This window comes from Vigna unguiculata, chromosome 3 (assembly GCF_004118075.2).
Source record: "Vigna unguiculata cultivar IT97K-499-35 chromosome 3, ASM411807v1, whole genome shotgun sequence".
In the NCBI taxonomy this organism is placed as follows: domain Eukaryota; kingdom Viridiplantae; phylum Streptophyta; class Magnoliopsida; order Fabales; family Fabaceae; genus Vigna; species Vigna unguiculata.
In genome coordinates, this window is record NC_040281.1 from 32,552,621 (window position 1) to 32,568,777 (window position 16,157).

Here is a 16,157-nt window from a genome sequence, read left to right on the forward strand (position 1 = left end):
TATAATTTATATTTTATAATTTACTTCCTAAATTATTAAGCAATCCAATTATAAAATAATTTAGCCATCTTTTATGGATTAATATAATTAATTATTTATTTCAATTACTTCTAAAGTATAAAATACAAGTTAAATAACTTATAATATTCAATCGTACAAAATAAATTAATTTAAATTGTATAATTATAAATTTTACTATACAAGCAAATATCTCGTTAAGAATTAATTTTAGTGATAAAAAATTGTTAGTCAATATAGTGACCAATTTAAATATCAATTTACAAATTAAAATATATTGACCAATTTAAATATCAATTTACAAATTAAAAAAATAATTGGTTACTAAAATAATCACGATTATGAATAAAAAATTATTATTAATTTCTAAATTGGTATATAAAATTTAGCTATTAATCAAAGTTTTGACTACTAAAATTTGTTTATAAATTGATCACTAAACATTAACTATCAAGATATTAAATTAGTCTCTAATTGATTAGTGACAAATTTAGTAACCAATTATAACTTTTTATTCATAATAGTAATTATTTTAATAACTAATAATTTTTTATTTTATAAATTGATATCTAAATTAGTCACTATAATAACTAATAATTTTTAGTCATTAAAATTAATTATTATTTAAGAGTTTTATTGTAATATTAATCTTAAATTACTCATTTATTTTAATTTTTAAAAATCAAATTTTTATTATCAACAATGAACTATCAAAGTCAATCTAATGAAATATTTATCCATTCTTCTGAAATCCTTAAAATCAATCACGATTTTAATTTAAATAAAAAAATAGAGGTTTAAAACAATAACATTAATGATGTATGCTCAATCGTGATAAAAAGATATTCTAATATGATCGAAGAGAAACCTCTGCAGCGAGAAAGTGAACATGGAAATGGAATAAACTCATTTTCGTTTTTCATGGCCCAATTGCAAAATTACGAGAAACATGATTTAAGTCTCAAAAAGCAAAAAGTATTTGAGTAAAATAGGTAAATTATCCATTACTACAATTGAGAAGTTTATAAGGGATGTAAAGTAAAAATTGTAAACTAAAAATAAAAGCCGCAAGTAGAACTTTTCTAGCATTGTTTGTATGTAACGAAAGCACAATAACTATGAAGTAGCTATAATCTGCATTTTCTGGTCCAAATGAACTGCAATGCTCAATGCTCCAGGCGCAGACGTATCTTATCATCAGTGCTGTAAAACAAACAAACAAATGTCAAAGGAAATTATAAATACCAATAGTGCATCAAAATTGATGAGTTAGTAAACCATGATGTCTGTTTGACCAAAAATCAAAATTAACTGATATTAATTGAAGCATTGACTAACTTACCATTCCAATGCAAGCTTTTCTTAACTGAGTTAATTGTATAGCTAGAAAATCATGATGGCTTTTTGACCAAAAGAAAATTACTAGGCATTGATTAAAACGTTGACCATCCTACTCTAGGTGACACCCTTTTTCATTACAGGACAAACTATGAACTCATTTTACATCATTCCTTTTACCTTCGGATTGCGACCACTTGATACAATACAATACAACACCCTCACAGAAATAATGCAAAAAAAAAACAATTTTTTACTCAAACCTCAGGAGCAGCAGCAGGTTTGATTTCTTCTGGTTTGATTTCATCACCTGCATGAGTGTTAATGAAGTATTTAGAGTGATCATGTGTTTATGTGTGAGTATTACTCTTGTAAATCTTCATTATCGAGAAAGAAATTATTAGTATATAGTTCTGAAAAATATTTGTATTACACAGTAATTAAAAAAAATTTCTGATTGCAGTTTATTTTACGATACAAGGAAGAAAAAGAAGTAAGATTTTACTAATAACAAACAAGTAGCTCTAGAAAAAAAGGGTGAAATTCAAAGGCAAGCAACTAATTCCTTTCACTTTACTCTAATGTGGTGATCTTCTCCTTCAAAGTTTCGAAGAGAGGGAGTAGTTGGGATGATAGTGCTATGGTGACACTATATATATATATATATATATATATATATATATATATATATATATATATATATATATATATCAATCTCTTTCTATCTGTCTAAGACATAATCATTTCCACAAAAGTAAGACTTACTATAATAATTAGTGAAAAGGGGTTTAAATTTATGAATCCATATGGTTTATTAATTACGAGTTGGAAATAAATATTTTTCATAATGGGTTTTAACTAGTGTAATGATAATAATAACAACTTTCCCACATTTTTTCTACTCTAGATAATTAAAACTTATAAAAAACTTAGTAATCTATATCATTAATGTTATATATAAAGTTTGAATGATGATGATATGATGATGATACCTCCATCCTCGGGCAAATCGGAGGTCCAGAGAGTGAGATTGTCTCTCAAGAGCTGCATGATCAAGGTGCTGTCCTTGTATGACTCTTCACTCAAGGTGTCTAACTCAGCAATTGCTTCATCAAAAGCTTGCTTAGCCAAATGGCAGGCCCTGTAAGTTTTATCAATAACCAAGTCTAAAATCTCGTAGGATGTGTAGAAAGTGACAAAGTCCTAGATTTCAGAAAAAAGGGTGATAATTTATGAACATGTATGTTACATAAACTCAATGACATGAACCAATGGATTTTAATGCACACCAGACCCATTACTTACGGCTCCAAATGGCAACATAGAACTAAATAATTTAGGTTTTTGTTTTCTGATCCTTAGCAACTAGCTGAAACCAAAGATAAAGAAAGAAAATTTTACCTTTCAGGAGAGTTCATTATCTCATAATAGAAGACTGAGAAGTTGAGTGCAAGTCCAAGACGAATTGGATGTGTTGATGGAAGATCTGTGTTTGCTGCAGCTAAAGCAGCCTAACAATAATAGTTTGCAACATCATCAAACAAACAGCACCAGATATGGATAAACACAATGAAGTATATGAAGGAGTTCATTGTTGAAATGAGAGATATTAGATATATACCAACCTCATATCCCTTCAGTGATTGCTCAGCTGCCTCCTTTCTTTCTTGGTCAGTCTTGAACTCAGCTAGATATCGATAATAGTCACCCTTCCTGTATCAAAAAGAATTGATTAAGCTCAAGAAAATTCAACACAGAAGAGACATATAATGACACACAATCTTCTTTCTTGTTACAAGATATTAGGTAGATTCTTTGAGGAAAGATACTAAAAATTTATGATATTAACAAGTTATGAACAAATTGATTGAAGAGATCATCATGATCTACAAGAAATCCACAAACTGAGCAAATATCCATAAGTGTTTCGTTAATCTTAACGATGACTGTGAAAAATGTATAAACTTAAGATATATTTAATGCTATCAATTAAATTAACCAAATTACAAAAACCTTTTAATTTTGTATCCTTGATCTAATAATATATCAGTTCTAATTTCTAGAGTAAAATAAAAATGTAGATGCTGTATTATGGAGTGTTAATGTTATTCTCTAATCAGAATTTGAACAAGGTAAATATTTAATAAGAAAAACAGTAGAAATTAAATAACAGTGAACATGACTCACATCTTATAGTAGAAAACGGTGGCTTCTCCTGAGGTGGAAGAAGGAACAAGATGCTTGTCAATAATTGACAGAATATCGCTGCAAATTTTGGAGAGTTCCTCTTCCACCTTTTGACGATAATTCTTTATCATTTTTGCATTGCTCTCGTTTCCTTTAGACTCTTCCTTCTGTTCAATCGATGACATAATGCGCCAAGAAGCTCTTCGTGCACCAATCACATTTTTATATCCCACCGACAGCAGATTCCTCTCTTCCACGGTCAATTCTAGATCAAGCTTTGCAATCGCCTTCATGCATTCAACCATTTCTGATGAATTTCGCATGTTAATATATATACCATTTCCAACAAATCATTCCAAACACTCTCATCAATAATCAAACAAAATGAATCAAATGTTTTGGATCCTTTTAATCTGGTTCGTGAAAAGTTGGAAAAAAAAAATCGAGATTCACGCGTATAACAAGGTGGCATAAAGAAAACAGAAAAAGTGATGATGATGACCTTCATATCTCTCAGCTTGCTCAGAGAGCTTCGCGATGTAAACTTGGGTCTCTCTCTCCTTCTCCGAGGACATTGTTGTGTTGAATCAGAGGAAGAAGGGTTTGAAAATGTGAATGGTTGTGGAGAAGAAGAAGATGATGAAGAAGAAGATGAAGAATAAGAAGAAGAAGAATGCGAGGAAGAAGGCGAAGGAACCGTGGAGTGTATATATATAGAACGAAGAATGCGGGGAGAGGTTAAGACTGAATCTGAGCCCTAGGATGAGCGATTTTGTAATTCTAGTTTCACTCTTCCTTATTCTTAGAACAAAACCAATCACAAACCCTAACTTCTAGGGCTTGTTTAACATCGTTTCAATATTTTATATATATATATATATATATATATATATATATATATATATATATATATATATATATATATATATAATTTTATTCATTTTAAAATTCACAATTATTGCATTTAATTAATATATTTCTTTCACATTCTACTCAAATTGCTAGATCTGATAAAACACAAAATTATGCATATGTAGAGTAGAGAAGAATAAAATATTAATACACCATCCTCTTACATTTTTGCATACATAAATGTATGAATATAGGTTGTAAAGGAGTTTTTAAAAAAAAATAAAAATTAAACACATACTCTTCTTGGTTAGTTTTTATTGCCCACCTTAAAAGACAATATACACATACAAAAAATGAGGATAAAAATGTTTGTATTGCTAATAAGAACTTTACATTTTTTTTTCAAAAGCTCGTGAAATATTGTTCTACTCACAAGGACATATAGTATTCAAAAGTCAAGTAAAAATAAACACAGTAAAAAAATATAATAAATAATGTTAAATTCAACTTGAAAATAGAAAAAGAAATATGAAGTAAAAATGAAAAGAATAGTTTTTAATAGTTCTTTCTAAAGAAAACATTATGCTTTGAAAAAGTATAGTAAGTTTAGTTTATTAATTAATCAAATCTTGTGAATTTAGTTTTCTTTTTTTTTCCTTAAGGTTTCTGGTTATCAGGTTTTGGTTTTATTGTAGTCTCTATCTTTTTTTACTTTTGTAATTTAAAAAAAATAGTAAGTTAAGTTAATGTTAAAAATAAGTAATTTTATCATTTTTCAAATAAATTCTTAGATCATTACTAATATGTTGAAGATGTCTAACCTTTATCGATACATTATTTTTTTTATCAATAATAAAGAATATATTAATTGTAGAGCACTTAGTGTAAGACTCGCTAAATTTAAATAATTAAATAATTAATTATTTCATTAATGTGAGTGGGAGAAGTTTTATGACAATAAATGATAATCTTCATGACGTGGAAAAGTACTAGTTCAAATGATTGAGAGTACTTTATTGTGTGAGAGGACTTAGGTTCGAGTCCTAAGTATGCCATTTTGTGTTATTATTCATTATTATTTTAAATATATGATGATCATGTTGTGAAATAGTATGTTTATTGGATGATGACTATTAGCATGAAACATTAATTGGATTGATGGTTTAGCATTGACTTGGTATTGATATGGTCGTGGGTTCAAAGAAGAGGTAACACGTTGGCTGTATGTAAAAAGGTAGATTCCAGAAAATATGGTAAAATGGGAAGTGTGAATTAGCATGTGGTATTTTGTTAACGAGGTGGTATGACCATAAAGGAGAAGAAGAGCAAGTGCAAAAAGGGGTGAAAGGAAATCCATGTTAGTAACATGTAGGGATGCATAATAATCTACTTGTTGAGTGTCTAACATATTCTACTACATTGTTGGTGTATTTTGTGTAGGGTGCCTGGCGGCATGGTGATGCCCGCCAGGCGATGACGGTACTGTGAGTGTACTGTGGCGCGTGGTGCCTGGCGGTGTGTGATGCCCGCCAGGCGGTCTGGAGCTAAGTTTCGTCTAGCGGCGTGTGATGCGCGCCAGGCGGTTTTGGTCCAGTGTTGGTGCGCGAGGAGAGTTTTCTACACCGCTTAAAGGGAGGTTCATGATGCGATGCTTTGGCTGGGGGCCCAGTTACGAGTGTATCTTGTATTGGGGTAACACGTGACCACTCTAGGTTGTAGCCTGGTGGTTTAGGAAGTCCAGTGGAGTGTGCAAGTGGTGGCTCGTACGACGAGGTTCGGGTGATTGCCCTCTTTAGAGTGATTCTGATAGAGATTTGGTAGTCTGGAACAGCTACAAACTTTATGTTTGTTTCGGGGAGCTCCACTTGGTGTCACGGTGTGATGGTGTGACAATGTTATTCCCACGTGTGGACTATCAGGTAGTGGCCTGTAGTCGGAGCCTGTAGTCGGAGGGGTGAGTGGACACTCATGCAACAAAGATCGACCATAGTTCTCACTTAAAGGGTATAGAATTGATGGAAGTCTGAAGGCAAGTGTAGGGAGTGAAGTTGTGAAAAGAAAAAAGGGAAAATGTACTAACCCGGGTTTACATTGTTAATATAGTATTTAATTATTATATTGTGGATTTTATTTTAATGAGCTCACCCTATCTGTGTGTGTGGCGATGATCATGTAACTTGTTACATGGGAGCAGATGTTGATGCAGGTGAGCAGGTAGATGCTTGAGACGGAGTGGAGATATTCTCGGGGATTTTATTACTAGTTATTATGATGCACTATGGAATAAATTGTAAAAGTTTGGACATTTTGTTGACAATATGAACGAGGGGACTCATTTTCCTTATTTTGTTATAACGCTTTGAATTTTTAAATTTGATTTTCCCGCGTTTTTGGGAATCGGATATAAATAAATGAGGTTGTTAAATTTACTTTTATTTTTATTTATTCAAATAAGTAATTTCCGGCTAGGACGTTACACTTAGAATGTTCTAACCCTTATATACAAAAACCCAAACAAAAAAGGAAAATGATTTTTTGACTACTAAATTTTAACAACTTTCTCTTACAACCTTAGGTGACATTTTTTAAATGGTTTTTCATTTCTCAATTTTCTCATTCTCAATATTTCAAAACCAATTAGAAGATGACAAAACATGTTGTAAGAGAAAGTTATCAAAATTTAGTAGTCAAAATATCATTTTCCAAAGAAAAAAGATACTAGACAAAAGTAAGTAGTCTTTATATGATAATAAATAAGAAATCAAGTGAACTAACCTAAGAGATATACACATATCCAAAATCAACGAAAAACAACATTGAGCATGGGTTCTTCAAACACTTCGTGTTTTCGAGACAAAAACTTTTGTTCAAAGTGATAACTTATGTTGCAATGCTAAAATTCAGGCAAGGAGTATGATAGTTAGACCATGTGAATTTTAAGGATGATCCATTTCTCCATATTGTAAAAAAAGATGTGAGGCTCCATGTCTTTTTCTTGATGTGGGACTCTTTGTATTTTTCTTATGGTGCTATTCAAAATGCCTTTGGGGATGTCACAAGAAGTTTCCAAAGCTAAGATTGTAAGAAGAAGCGCTTCTGCAACACCAAAAGACAAATGGAAACTATGCATCTAAGAATGATTAGTACATAAACAAGGTATTTTAAACTTCCTGGACTAATGAAAATATTACAAGATTTTGTATTGGGACACTACTACTTTTCACCCTACCCTACTCTCCATCCAAGTTTTATACACATAGTGTATATTTATTTAGTTTTCTTTCCCATTGCATGCACTCCACCTAGACCAAAGACTCATTAATTGGCTAATAATGATCTACTTAAGCTAATAATGATCTCGCTACATAATGGTTGATTGTAATTGTAATTGTGCCAACCAAAAGTCACCCAAGAGCATTCAACAATGCATCATCCTCTTGGTCTACCAAAGGCTGGTTCCTAAGTTGCCAAATGAACCCTTATTTACCACTTGAAAATAAAACCAAACTAAAGTTCATTAATTGATTAACCCAAAACATAATTTGGTCAGCAAATCTTATAGAGTATTGAATCATTATTTAAACAAACTAATTACTTAGAAACTACAGCAAAGTAGGTTCTCCTCCATTTAGACCATGATGCAATTCATTTCACAAACTAAAAAAAACAAGAATTAAAACTCAAACACTATATTAAAGAACAAAGAGTTAATTGAGAATTTTCAATATAATATTTTATGAAGGATTAAATTTATCGAAGTTACTTGAAAGCTAAATATGTACTAGTGTTTGATAACTAGTAAAATAAAGAATGATTTATAATTTTAGAATTGCTTACTGAAAAATAGGACAACATAGCGGTTTAAGAAACATATAAAACTTTATGATCTTATAATGACACAGTGTGAGAGATTTCGACCCTAATGTTGAATTTGAGACACTCTTATGTATTACAATTGTTTTAATTCTTTTTTACCAAATAAAAATGTAAATGGGAAAATATTTCTATTGTAATTATGGAATGATATATATTTTGTTCAAATAAGGTTAACAAATTCTATAATTTGTTAGATTAGAAGAAAAATTTTAATAATGTTAAAGACCACAGCATGTTCACCAAATATATTTATATAATGTTTTAAAACATTTTCTTCTTAGACATACTAAATAATTAAGTTAATAAAATATCAATGAGTATTTTTATTATATTTTCTATTTTTTATCAATAATAACAAATATAATTAATAAAGATAAAAAGAAAACTTATAATCATCCTTCATAGCCTCTCCATTTTAACATTTATGAGTCTGTCACAAAAATAAAATGAAAAGACAAACCATAAATAAGTCTCTTTTCTCATATGCATATGGCACTATAAGAAATATCGTATTTAGCGACGGATGTAAACCGACGGATATATACCCGTCGGTAATTGACATTTACCGACGAATTTACTGATGGACACACATGATTGTCATTACCGACGGATTAATTCGTCGGTAATGCCTGTATGGAATTATGAACTTAGTTACCGACAGATTAATCCGTCAGTAATGTCTATGTGAAATTAGCCACTTATTTACCAACGGATGTCGCGTACTTACCAACGGATGATATCCTTCGGTAAAGTTTGTGGTATTATGAAATCACATTTCACTTTCCTTTTCCCTAAATTTCGACGTCGCGATTGCGCTGCCATCACCTCGCCGCTATTGTCGCCTCTACGCTGCCGTCGCCTCTCCGCTGCCACCGTGGGTCTGAGTTCCACGTTCCAAGATCGTCTGGGTTCCACGTCAGAGCGGCTCTGTATTCTCGTCGGCCACCGCGTTCATTAACCCTTACCTTCGTTTTGTTGAGTTTAATTCATTCTTCTTCTTGCCATTGTTATCGCTGCTAGGTTTTCTCATAGGTTTTTGATTTGTAAGGAATTGTGTTCTAGATTGCTGGTGCCGTCACCTCTCCACCCTCGCCGGCCACTGCACTGTTTGACCCTCACCGGCCACTGCACTGTTTGACCCTCACCCTCGTTTTGGTGAGGTTAATTCATTGTGGTTTACCGAATGTTGATCGCTCATACTTGTTCTCACATGGTTCTTTATTTTGTAAGGGATTGTGTTCGGTCTTCCCACGTCCGTTGGTCCCAGAGCACTGATTTTGGTCCCAGAGCACTGATCTTGTGGTGTGTTTGCGAGATATCGGAGCCATTGTAAGGTGTGTTTGCCGATTGGTTCTGTTTTTGGTTTAATTATTGCTGATTGATGCTTAGTCCAAATTGAGATTGGTTGAATTGTTATATGCATTTGGATTGGTTCTGTTTTTGGTTTGATTGCTAATTGATGCTTAGTCGAAATTGAAATTGTCTGAATTGTTATTGGTGATTCATTAATTGTTTTTGGTTTCAATAAGATTATATTTTCATTTCAACAATCTATACCACCTCATTTATTTTGATAATAGCAGTGTAATTCTAAATGATAAGCTTGTACCTGTAATGGGATTGGATTGCTAATTTTGTTAAACTCTTATACTGCATTGTGATGCCTCCATGAATATATATCATGAATCTGATTATGGTATATTGGTGTAGACACATTAACTTTGTTGAGTAGGTGCTTGGTGCTGTTTATACCAATTTTATTGTAATGCTTGTTTCATGCACATTTTTTATATGGAATTGTTAACGTTTGGGTCTCCACACATCAATTTTCGTGCAGCATGTTATTCCAGTCTTTTACATCCAGTCTTTTACATCAGTTTTCATCATTCATTTACCAATTAGAAGGTGTTTGTTCCATTGCTTCATATTTCCTTTGCTAATTTGGGATGTCTTAGCTCATTTTGACCGTTTCTAGTTCATTTTTTGGGTTTTTACTAGGCAAATTCGAATTAGCTTGTTAATTCTGAGTTCTCATCTGTTCTCAACCTTTCTTTTGATAATTGGAAGTTGTCGAAGTAGTTCTATAAGAATTATGTGCACTAGTTTACTTAATTTCTAAATTTTTTTGAGTTTTAGCATAGTTTAGTGGTAGTTTTAGGTCTTAGGTAACTAGATTTTGAGTTGTAGTCAGTTTTAGCAGTGTAAGCTGTTTTTTATTCATATTTTTCCATTAGAAACATGTTAGCATAGTTAGATTAAACTTCCATAGGTTAGCTTAGTACATGCATACACAAAAGGGTCAATTTTGTAGACTAGTCTTGGTTTTAGGTAGTGATTTTTGGTAAATCATTTAGGAGATATTTTGTGACTTAGGATTAAGTTTTCTTAGGTCATTTTAACCTTGTCTAGGTACTTTAGTGGTAGTTCTACCCATGCTTTAGCATAAACTTAGTTTTAGCCTACTTTTAGGGTGTTTTAGAGGTTTTAGGTAGTGAAATTTTGAGTTTTAGGTAGGATTTCAGTTTTGAGTTCTTCCTTAGGCTCCTTTAGTCATTTTAACTTTATTGAGTAGGTGCTTGGTGCTGTTTATACCAATTTTATTGTAATGCTTGTTTCATGCACATTTTTTTATGTGGAATTGTTAAAGTTTGGGTATTTAATAAAATATGATAACATTAAATAGTCGCATTTAATTATTCATCTTACTCAAAATGCGAAAAAAGGATAATAATCAACAAAACACACTTATGTAAAACCTAGAATTTAATAAAATATGATAACATTAAATAGCCGTATTTAATTATTCATCTTACTCAAAATGCGGAAAGAAAAAAAAAGGATAATAATCGACAAAATGCACTTATGTAAAACCTAGAATTTAACTTATTAAATATCGTAATTCAAAACATCGATTGTCACAAAGTTTTCAAATTTAACAACAAATAAAGGAATTTTTTTTTCACATCTTTAATATTTAATTTAAATAACTTAATGAAAATTAATAAAAATCCCGAGTTCACCCCATTCTCTCGACAATCTACTCCACTCCAGAAGCATCTGCATTATCATCTGCTCCCGTATAACACACACGTCATACGATCATCGCACAAACACAAACAACACATAAAACAAACAAATAGGGATAAGCTAATCATAAACAATAATGTATAAAAATAAATTAGCGAATAAAACCCTACAAATAATATTAAAATCACGTCCAAGTAAAATACTTAAGCACGATAAATCACAATCACACTCTATATTCCAAAAAATCATACTTCAGTTACCGATGCACACATTATATCATCTTTCAAAGATTAAAGGTTCAATGCCACCACCTATTATTATATTCCATTTTTTTTTCTAAAGACATATTAAGGAGAATAATAAAAAAATAATAATATATGAGCATTTGTACCTTTTAATAAAATAAACTTAAAAGCTATCTTCTAAAAATAATCTATACGTATCCTTAATATAAAACATAATATTTTATTATATAATATAACAATGATAACATGATTAACTTTAATATATAATATAATAATGATAACATGCTTCATGGCTAATTTCCTTCTTAAAACTAAATACTACCTACACGTGAACTAACCAAAAGCGAGAAAATCAAAATATCACGTGGGTCTTACCAATCATCTAAAATGAGATATAATTTGTTAAAAGATAAAAGCTACGTGATTTGCACACTAACCACTTAAAGAAGGAAAATTAGTAGCTTTCTATTTTTTTCTTGTACGTGGGACCATAGCCTTCCACCATTCAAATCAATTTACACATGTGACGAGAGAAATAAGAGAAGTGAATTTAGGTGTGGGCCCAAGGTTGTCTTAAATGCTAGTAACAAAGAACCAATTTGAAGTTAAATTTTACGTTTGCACCCAAAAGCTAAGAAATAGGATTACATGCAACCGTGGGTCCCTCACTAAATACTACATCCCATCAAAGGTCAACAATACATTACATATATGATAATTAGATGAAGACATGTACCATATTTACATGTATTCTAAAGCTGCAGCATACAAAACACGTTAAAAGAAAGAAAAGAAACAATGAGTTTCCTTAAAACTCACCCTACAGTGATGTAACATTTTAAGAATTTTTCTCACCAATTACTCCATACAAAAACAAACAAATGCTTGGCCAAACAATTGAACCCCTCGTGCAGGATTCCCATTTTACCTCGTCTTATATGTTTCGGTTAGTCAGGAACCGAAGCATATAATGGCACGGTGTCATTTTTGCAATTAGAGCCAAGTTTTAGGTCTCGGTTCTCCAAATACCCAAAGCCAAAGAGGGGTATAGGCCCCGGTTCGCTCAAAACCGGTGCCAAAGAGGGGTATAGGCCTCGGTCCAATAGGACCCGAAGCCAAAAAGTGGCTGGAAGTCAGGGGTATACGCCTCGGTCCAAGAAGACCCGGTGCCAAAAGGGGGTCAATGGCTTCGGTTCCTCTAACAACCGAAGCCATAGGGTTTATTTAGGGTTCGAAATTCGCGAACCCTTCTTCCTCCTCGTGCCAGCGCCTTTGCAATTCCACACACTCTCTCGCGCACTCTCTCTCTCGCACGCTCTTTCTCTCTCGCGCGCTCTCTCTCTCTCTCTCCGCTGCACCCACTGCCACCACACCCTTCGGCCACCGTCGACGAGTCTCCGCCGCCGCAGCACCAGCAACAACAACACCCGAACACGCACGTGCACGAGCGTGAGGGGAGTGGGAGATAGGTAGCAGGTGGGACATGCCCCGACCCACACCCTAGGCCAAAGCATAAGCCTGTCAAACCAACTCCTTCAGGTGGTTTCGGTGGCTCAGGAGGTTCCGGTGGCTCAGGCGGTTCTGGAGGTTCAGGTGGCTCCGGTGGATCTGGTGGTTCAGGTGGCTCTGGTGGTTCTGGTTCTGGTACCACATGCCCCCGTGATGCACTTAAACTAGGAATGTGTGCCAATGTGCTAAACGGGTTGGTGAACGCCACCCTGCTGGGTCAACCACCAGTTACCCCATGCTGCACCCTTCTGAATTGTCTGGTTGATCTTGAGGCTGCGGTGTGTCTCTGCACCGCCCTTAGAGCAAACATTTTGGGTATCAACCTCAACCTTCCCATCTCACTCTCCTTGCTTCTGAACGTTTGCTCTATACAACCCCCACGTAATTTTCAATGTTTCTAATCATGTTGTTGTTGCTACCTGCTACCTATTCCCTCGTGCCTTCCCAGACCACAACCACTTTGCACACTTCCACGTCTAATAACACCACCACTCCTCCTAGGAGTTTCGACACTGGTTTGAGCCACCAAGGTTTGTTTCTGTCTCAAATGAGTTCAAACATTCACTCTTAGTTTCAGTAATTCGTTCTACTTCTTAAATTGCAGGGCTTTTGTATCGAGTTTTTCATTAAATTTCTCTTTTGAAACATTGGAGAAAGAGAAACAGACGATTTCTTTTCATTACAAAGTGGAGGAACAAGAAGATATCTACTGGCGTGCTTGGCGGAGCCACCTGTTTGAGTTGCTTGATTATCACTTTCTTACTCTGGTGTGCCACATTTTGATACTGTTGCTCGTAGTTCTGTTCTTGTGGTTCAATGCCCATACTTTTATTCACAAGTGAGCCTCTAGAATTTCTTAGTATGTTGTTTTGTGTTTTGGGGTTTATCTTATCTAAACTCTTGTTCGGGAATGTTAAAATATGTATTGCAGATCTCCACCTCGCATTCCAGAAGTTCATGAGTATGCATGGTGAAAATTGGTGGCCATGTGTTCAAAAGCCTGCAAAACTTTGAATTAAAAAAAAATATTTATCACCTATGGCCTCGGTCCTAACTGACCCGAGGCAGAAAGCTTTGTATATGGCACCGGTTTCAAAACAACCGAGGCATAAAATTGGGTCTATGGCTTCGGGTGATAACAGAGGCCAAAAGGTGGCCTCGCCCCAATATGCCTCGGTTCCAGACCCGAGGCAAAATGTGGAAAATAATCGGGGCAGAAAGCCTTTACTGCACTGGTGCCTTTATGCATGTTATAGATCTCAAGCACACAAAACTCACTGAAACCCCCTCAACATGCATCTAAAAAAAACAACGTAAACAACATTGCATCTATAGTCTTAAAGATGCCACTATTCCCCCAAATCACAAGAGATAAAATAATATTTAAACATCAACAAGTTACCCACAGTCTAAAGTCAATGCATGATACATTAAAATCAAAGTAGAGCCACTATGCAGACATTAAAACAACCGTGGCAGCACAACTACACAACACATAACTGTATTCAAACAACACGCATAAAAATAATGGATGTGAAGATATTGCAGTTAATCACTCAACCAACAAAGCTTCAAGGAGAATTAGAAAGAGAAATGAAACCCCATGTATTCACCAACGATTTCCCCAATCAAGTAAATCTAGTGTATATGCACCCATTTTCCTTAATTTGAAACTGCCACACTCAAAGCTTAGAGAAAGATTTAGAAGACCCCAACCCCATGCATCAGCAACATGCCCCCCCACATAAAATTCATGTGCACTTGAACCAAAAGTTCAACAAATACATTGGGAACGTCTTGCCCACCCCATGCTAGGTGAATAAATCATTCAACCTGGTGGCTGCACCCCAGAATAGCGAAAAAGAGAGAAGCAAATTAAATGCCACCCCTAGGATCTTCTACAAAGTACTGAAAGAGAAAAGCTATGGTGGATAACGGAGACAACGAACACTACACCACGTAACACCACAGACGCATAACAACCTGTATAGCGTGAGATCATAATACGACCATAAGAATACTCGTGGTATCACTCACGACCACTAAATTTAACGGTGAAAAACAACAAGATTCATACACTGGTGAACAACCCCTATTAGTGAACGTGAGGAACAAAAAGAAAGGTTTAATTCATGAACAAAACCCAACACCATGGCAACACGTGGAAAAGTTTCAAAAGAGTAGTCATAAGAAGAACATAAGCAAGTTAAGCTTCAAACAACAACCAAAAGCAAATTCAACTTCTCCTACTTGGAAATCCTGCTATAATTACTCCACTAGCGATCTTCCTTACTCCAACTTTGATCTCCACTCTTGAGACCTTCTCCCAACCTTTCTACACTCTCTCCACTCCATCTTTTAGGGTTCTGTTGTACCTTATGTTCAGCCTCACAAAAATTTTCTGCTTTATTCACCCTTCCCACCTTAAAAAATACTATTTTAATTAAATCCCAAAAAAATACTAATTTAATTAAACAATTAAATCTGAATTAATTCTTTAATTGGGTCTTTAATAGCTAATCAACTCCCATTAATCCCCTTGTCTACATCCAGATTCGTAGAACCTATCCTTAGCTTTTCATCTACTCAAATTCGTCCCCAAGACAAAAATATAAAATATTATAATTTTATTCTAGCCAAGATTCAAACCCACAACTTCTCAATTACCAAGTACAATACACAACCATTCAACCAATTCATATCTCATGATAATTCCTATACTTCTAGGATTATATTATCACTACCAATGGTCCCGCATATTATTAAAATAATTAAATAATTAAATTCACACACTAATAGCAACCATAGGACTTAAACCCAAGTCTGCTCATAATAGCCAAGTACTCTCAACCACTTGAGCTAGTACTATTCCTTGTTTTCTTTCCCCACATTAATTAACTTAGGTATTTCCGCCCTCGCATTTATTAAATAAATATTTATTTATTTATTTAATTTTCCGGGTCTTACAAATCCTACGCAAATAAGAGGAGGAGGTCGCTTGAGTTTGAGGTAGGTGACCACATGTTTCTCAGGATTACGCCTACGCCTACAACAGGTATTGGGGGAGCACTCAAGTTGAGGAAGTTGACTCCTTGATTCATCAGT

The 16,157-nt window shown here is 33.8% G+C and overlaps 2 protein-coding genes across 2 annotated transcripts; one reads left to right on the forward strand and one right to left on the reverse strand.

The window, feature by feature from the left end:
* Positions 1 to 1,000: 1,000 nt before the first annotated feature.
* Positions 1,001 to 4,328, reverse strand: LOC114179088 (14-3-3-like protein GF14 iota). The gene is made up of 7 exons (XM_028065303.1): positions 4,046 to 4,328; positions 3,544 to 3,850; positions 2,982 to 3,069; positions 2,758 to 2,867; positions 2,349 to 2,497; positions 1,620 to 1,666; positions 1,001 to 1,221 (listed from the first exon to the last, which is right to left on the reverse strand). The coding sequence occupies exons 1-7, from the start codon at positions 4,116 to 4,118 to the stop codon at positions 1,216 to 1,218; spliced, it is 780 nt and encodes a 259-aa protein (XP_027921104.1). The 5' UTR covers positions 4,119 to 4,328; the 3' UTR covers positions 1,001 to 1,215.
* Positions 4,329 to 8,983: 4,655 nt separating this feature from the next.
* LOC114175335 (pEARLI1-like lipid transfer protein 1) lies at positions 8,984 to 13,453 on the forward strand. The gene is made up of 3 exons (XM_028060115.1): positions 8,984 to 9,220; positions 9,334 to 9,426; positions 13,013 to 13,453. Exons 1-3 carry the CDS (start codon positions 8,984 to 8,986, stop codon positions 13,451 to 13,453), a joined length of 771 nt encoding a protein of 256 aa, XP_027915916.1.
* Positions 13,454 to 16,157: the final 2,704 nt, after the last annotated feature.

Coding starts and splice junctions, on each gene's coding strand:
- LOC114179088 (XM_028065303.1), bottom strand. CDS start 4,118: ATGTCCTCGGAGAAGGAGAGAGAGACCCAAGTTTACATCGCGAAGCTC. Junction 3,851..4,045: donor GCAAGCTGAGAGATATGAAG/GTCATCATCATC, acceptor GAAATTCATCAG/AAATGGTTGAATGCATGAAG. Junction 2,498..2,757: donor ATAATGAACTCTCCTGAAAG/GTAAAATTTTCT, acceptor TAAAACTTACAG/GGCCTGCCATTTGGCTAAGC.
- LOC114175335 (XM_028060115.1), top strand. CDS start 8,984: ATGTCGCGTACTTACCAACGGATGATATCCTTCGGTAAAGTTTGTGGT. Junction 9,221..9,333: donor GTATTCTCGTCGGCCACCGC/GTTCATTAACCC, acceptor ATTGTGTTCTAG/ATTGCTGGTGCCGTCACCTC. Junction 9,427..13,012: donor TGACCCTCACCCTCGTTTTG/GTGAGGTTAATT, acceptor AGTGGGAGATAG/GTAGCAGGTGGGACATGCCC.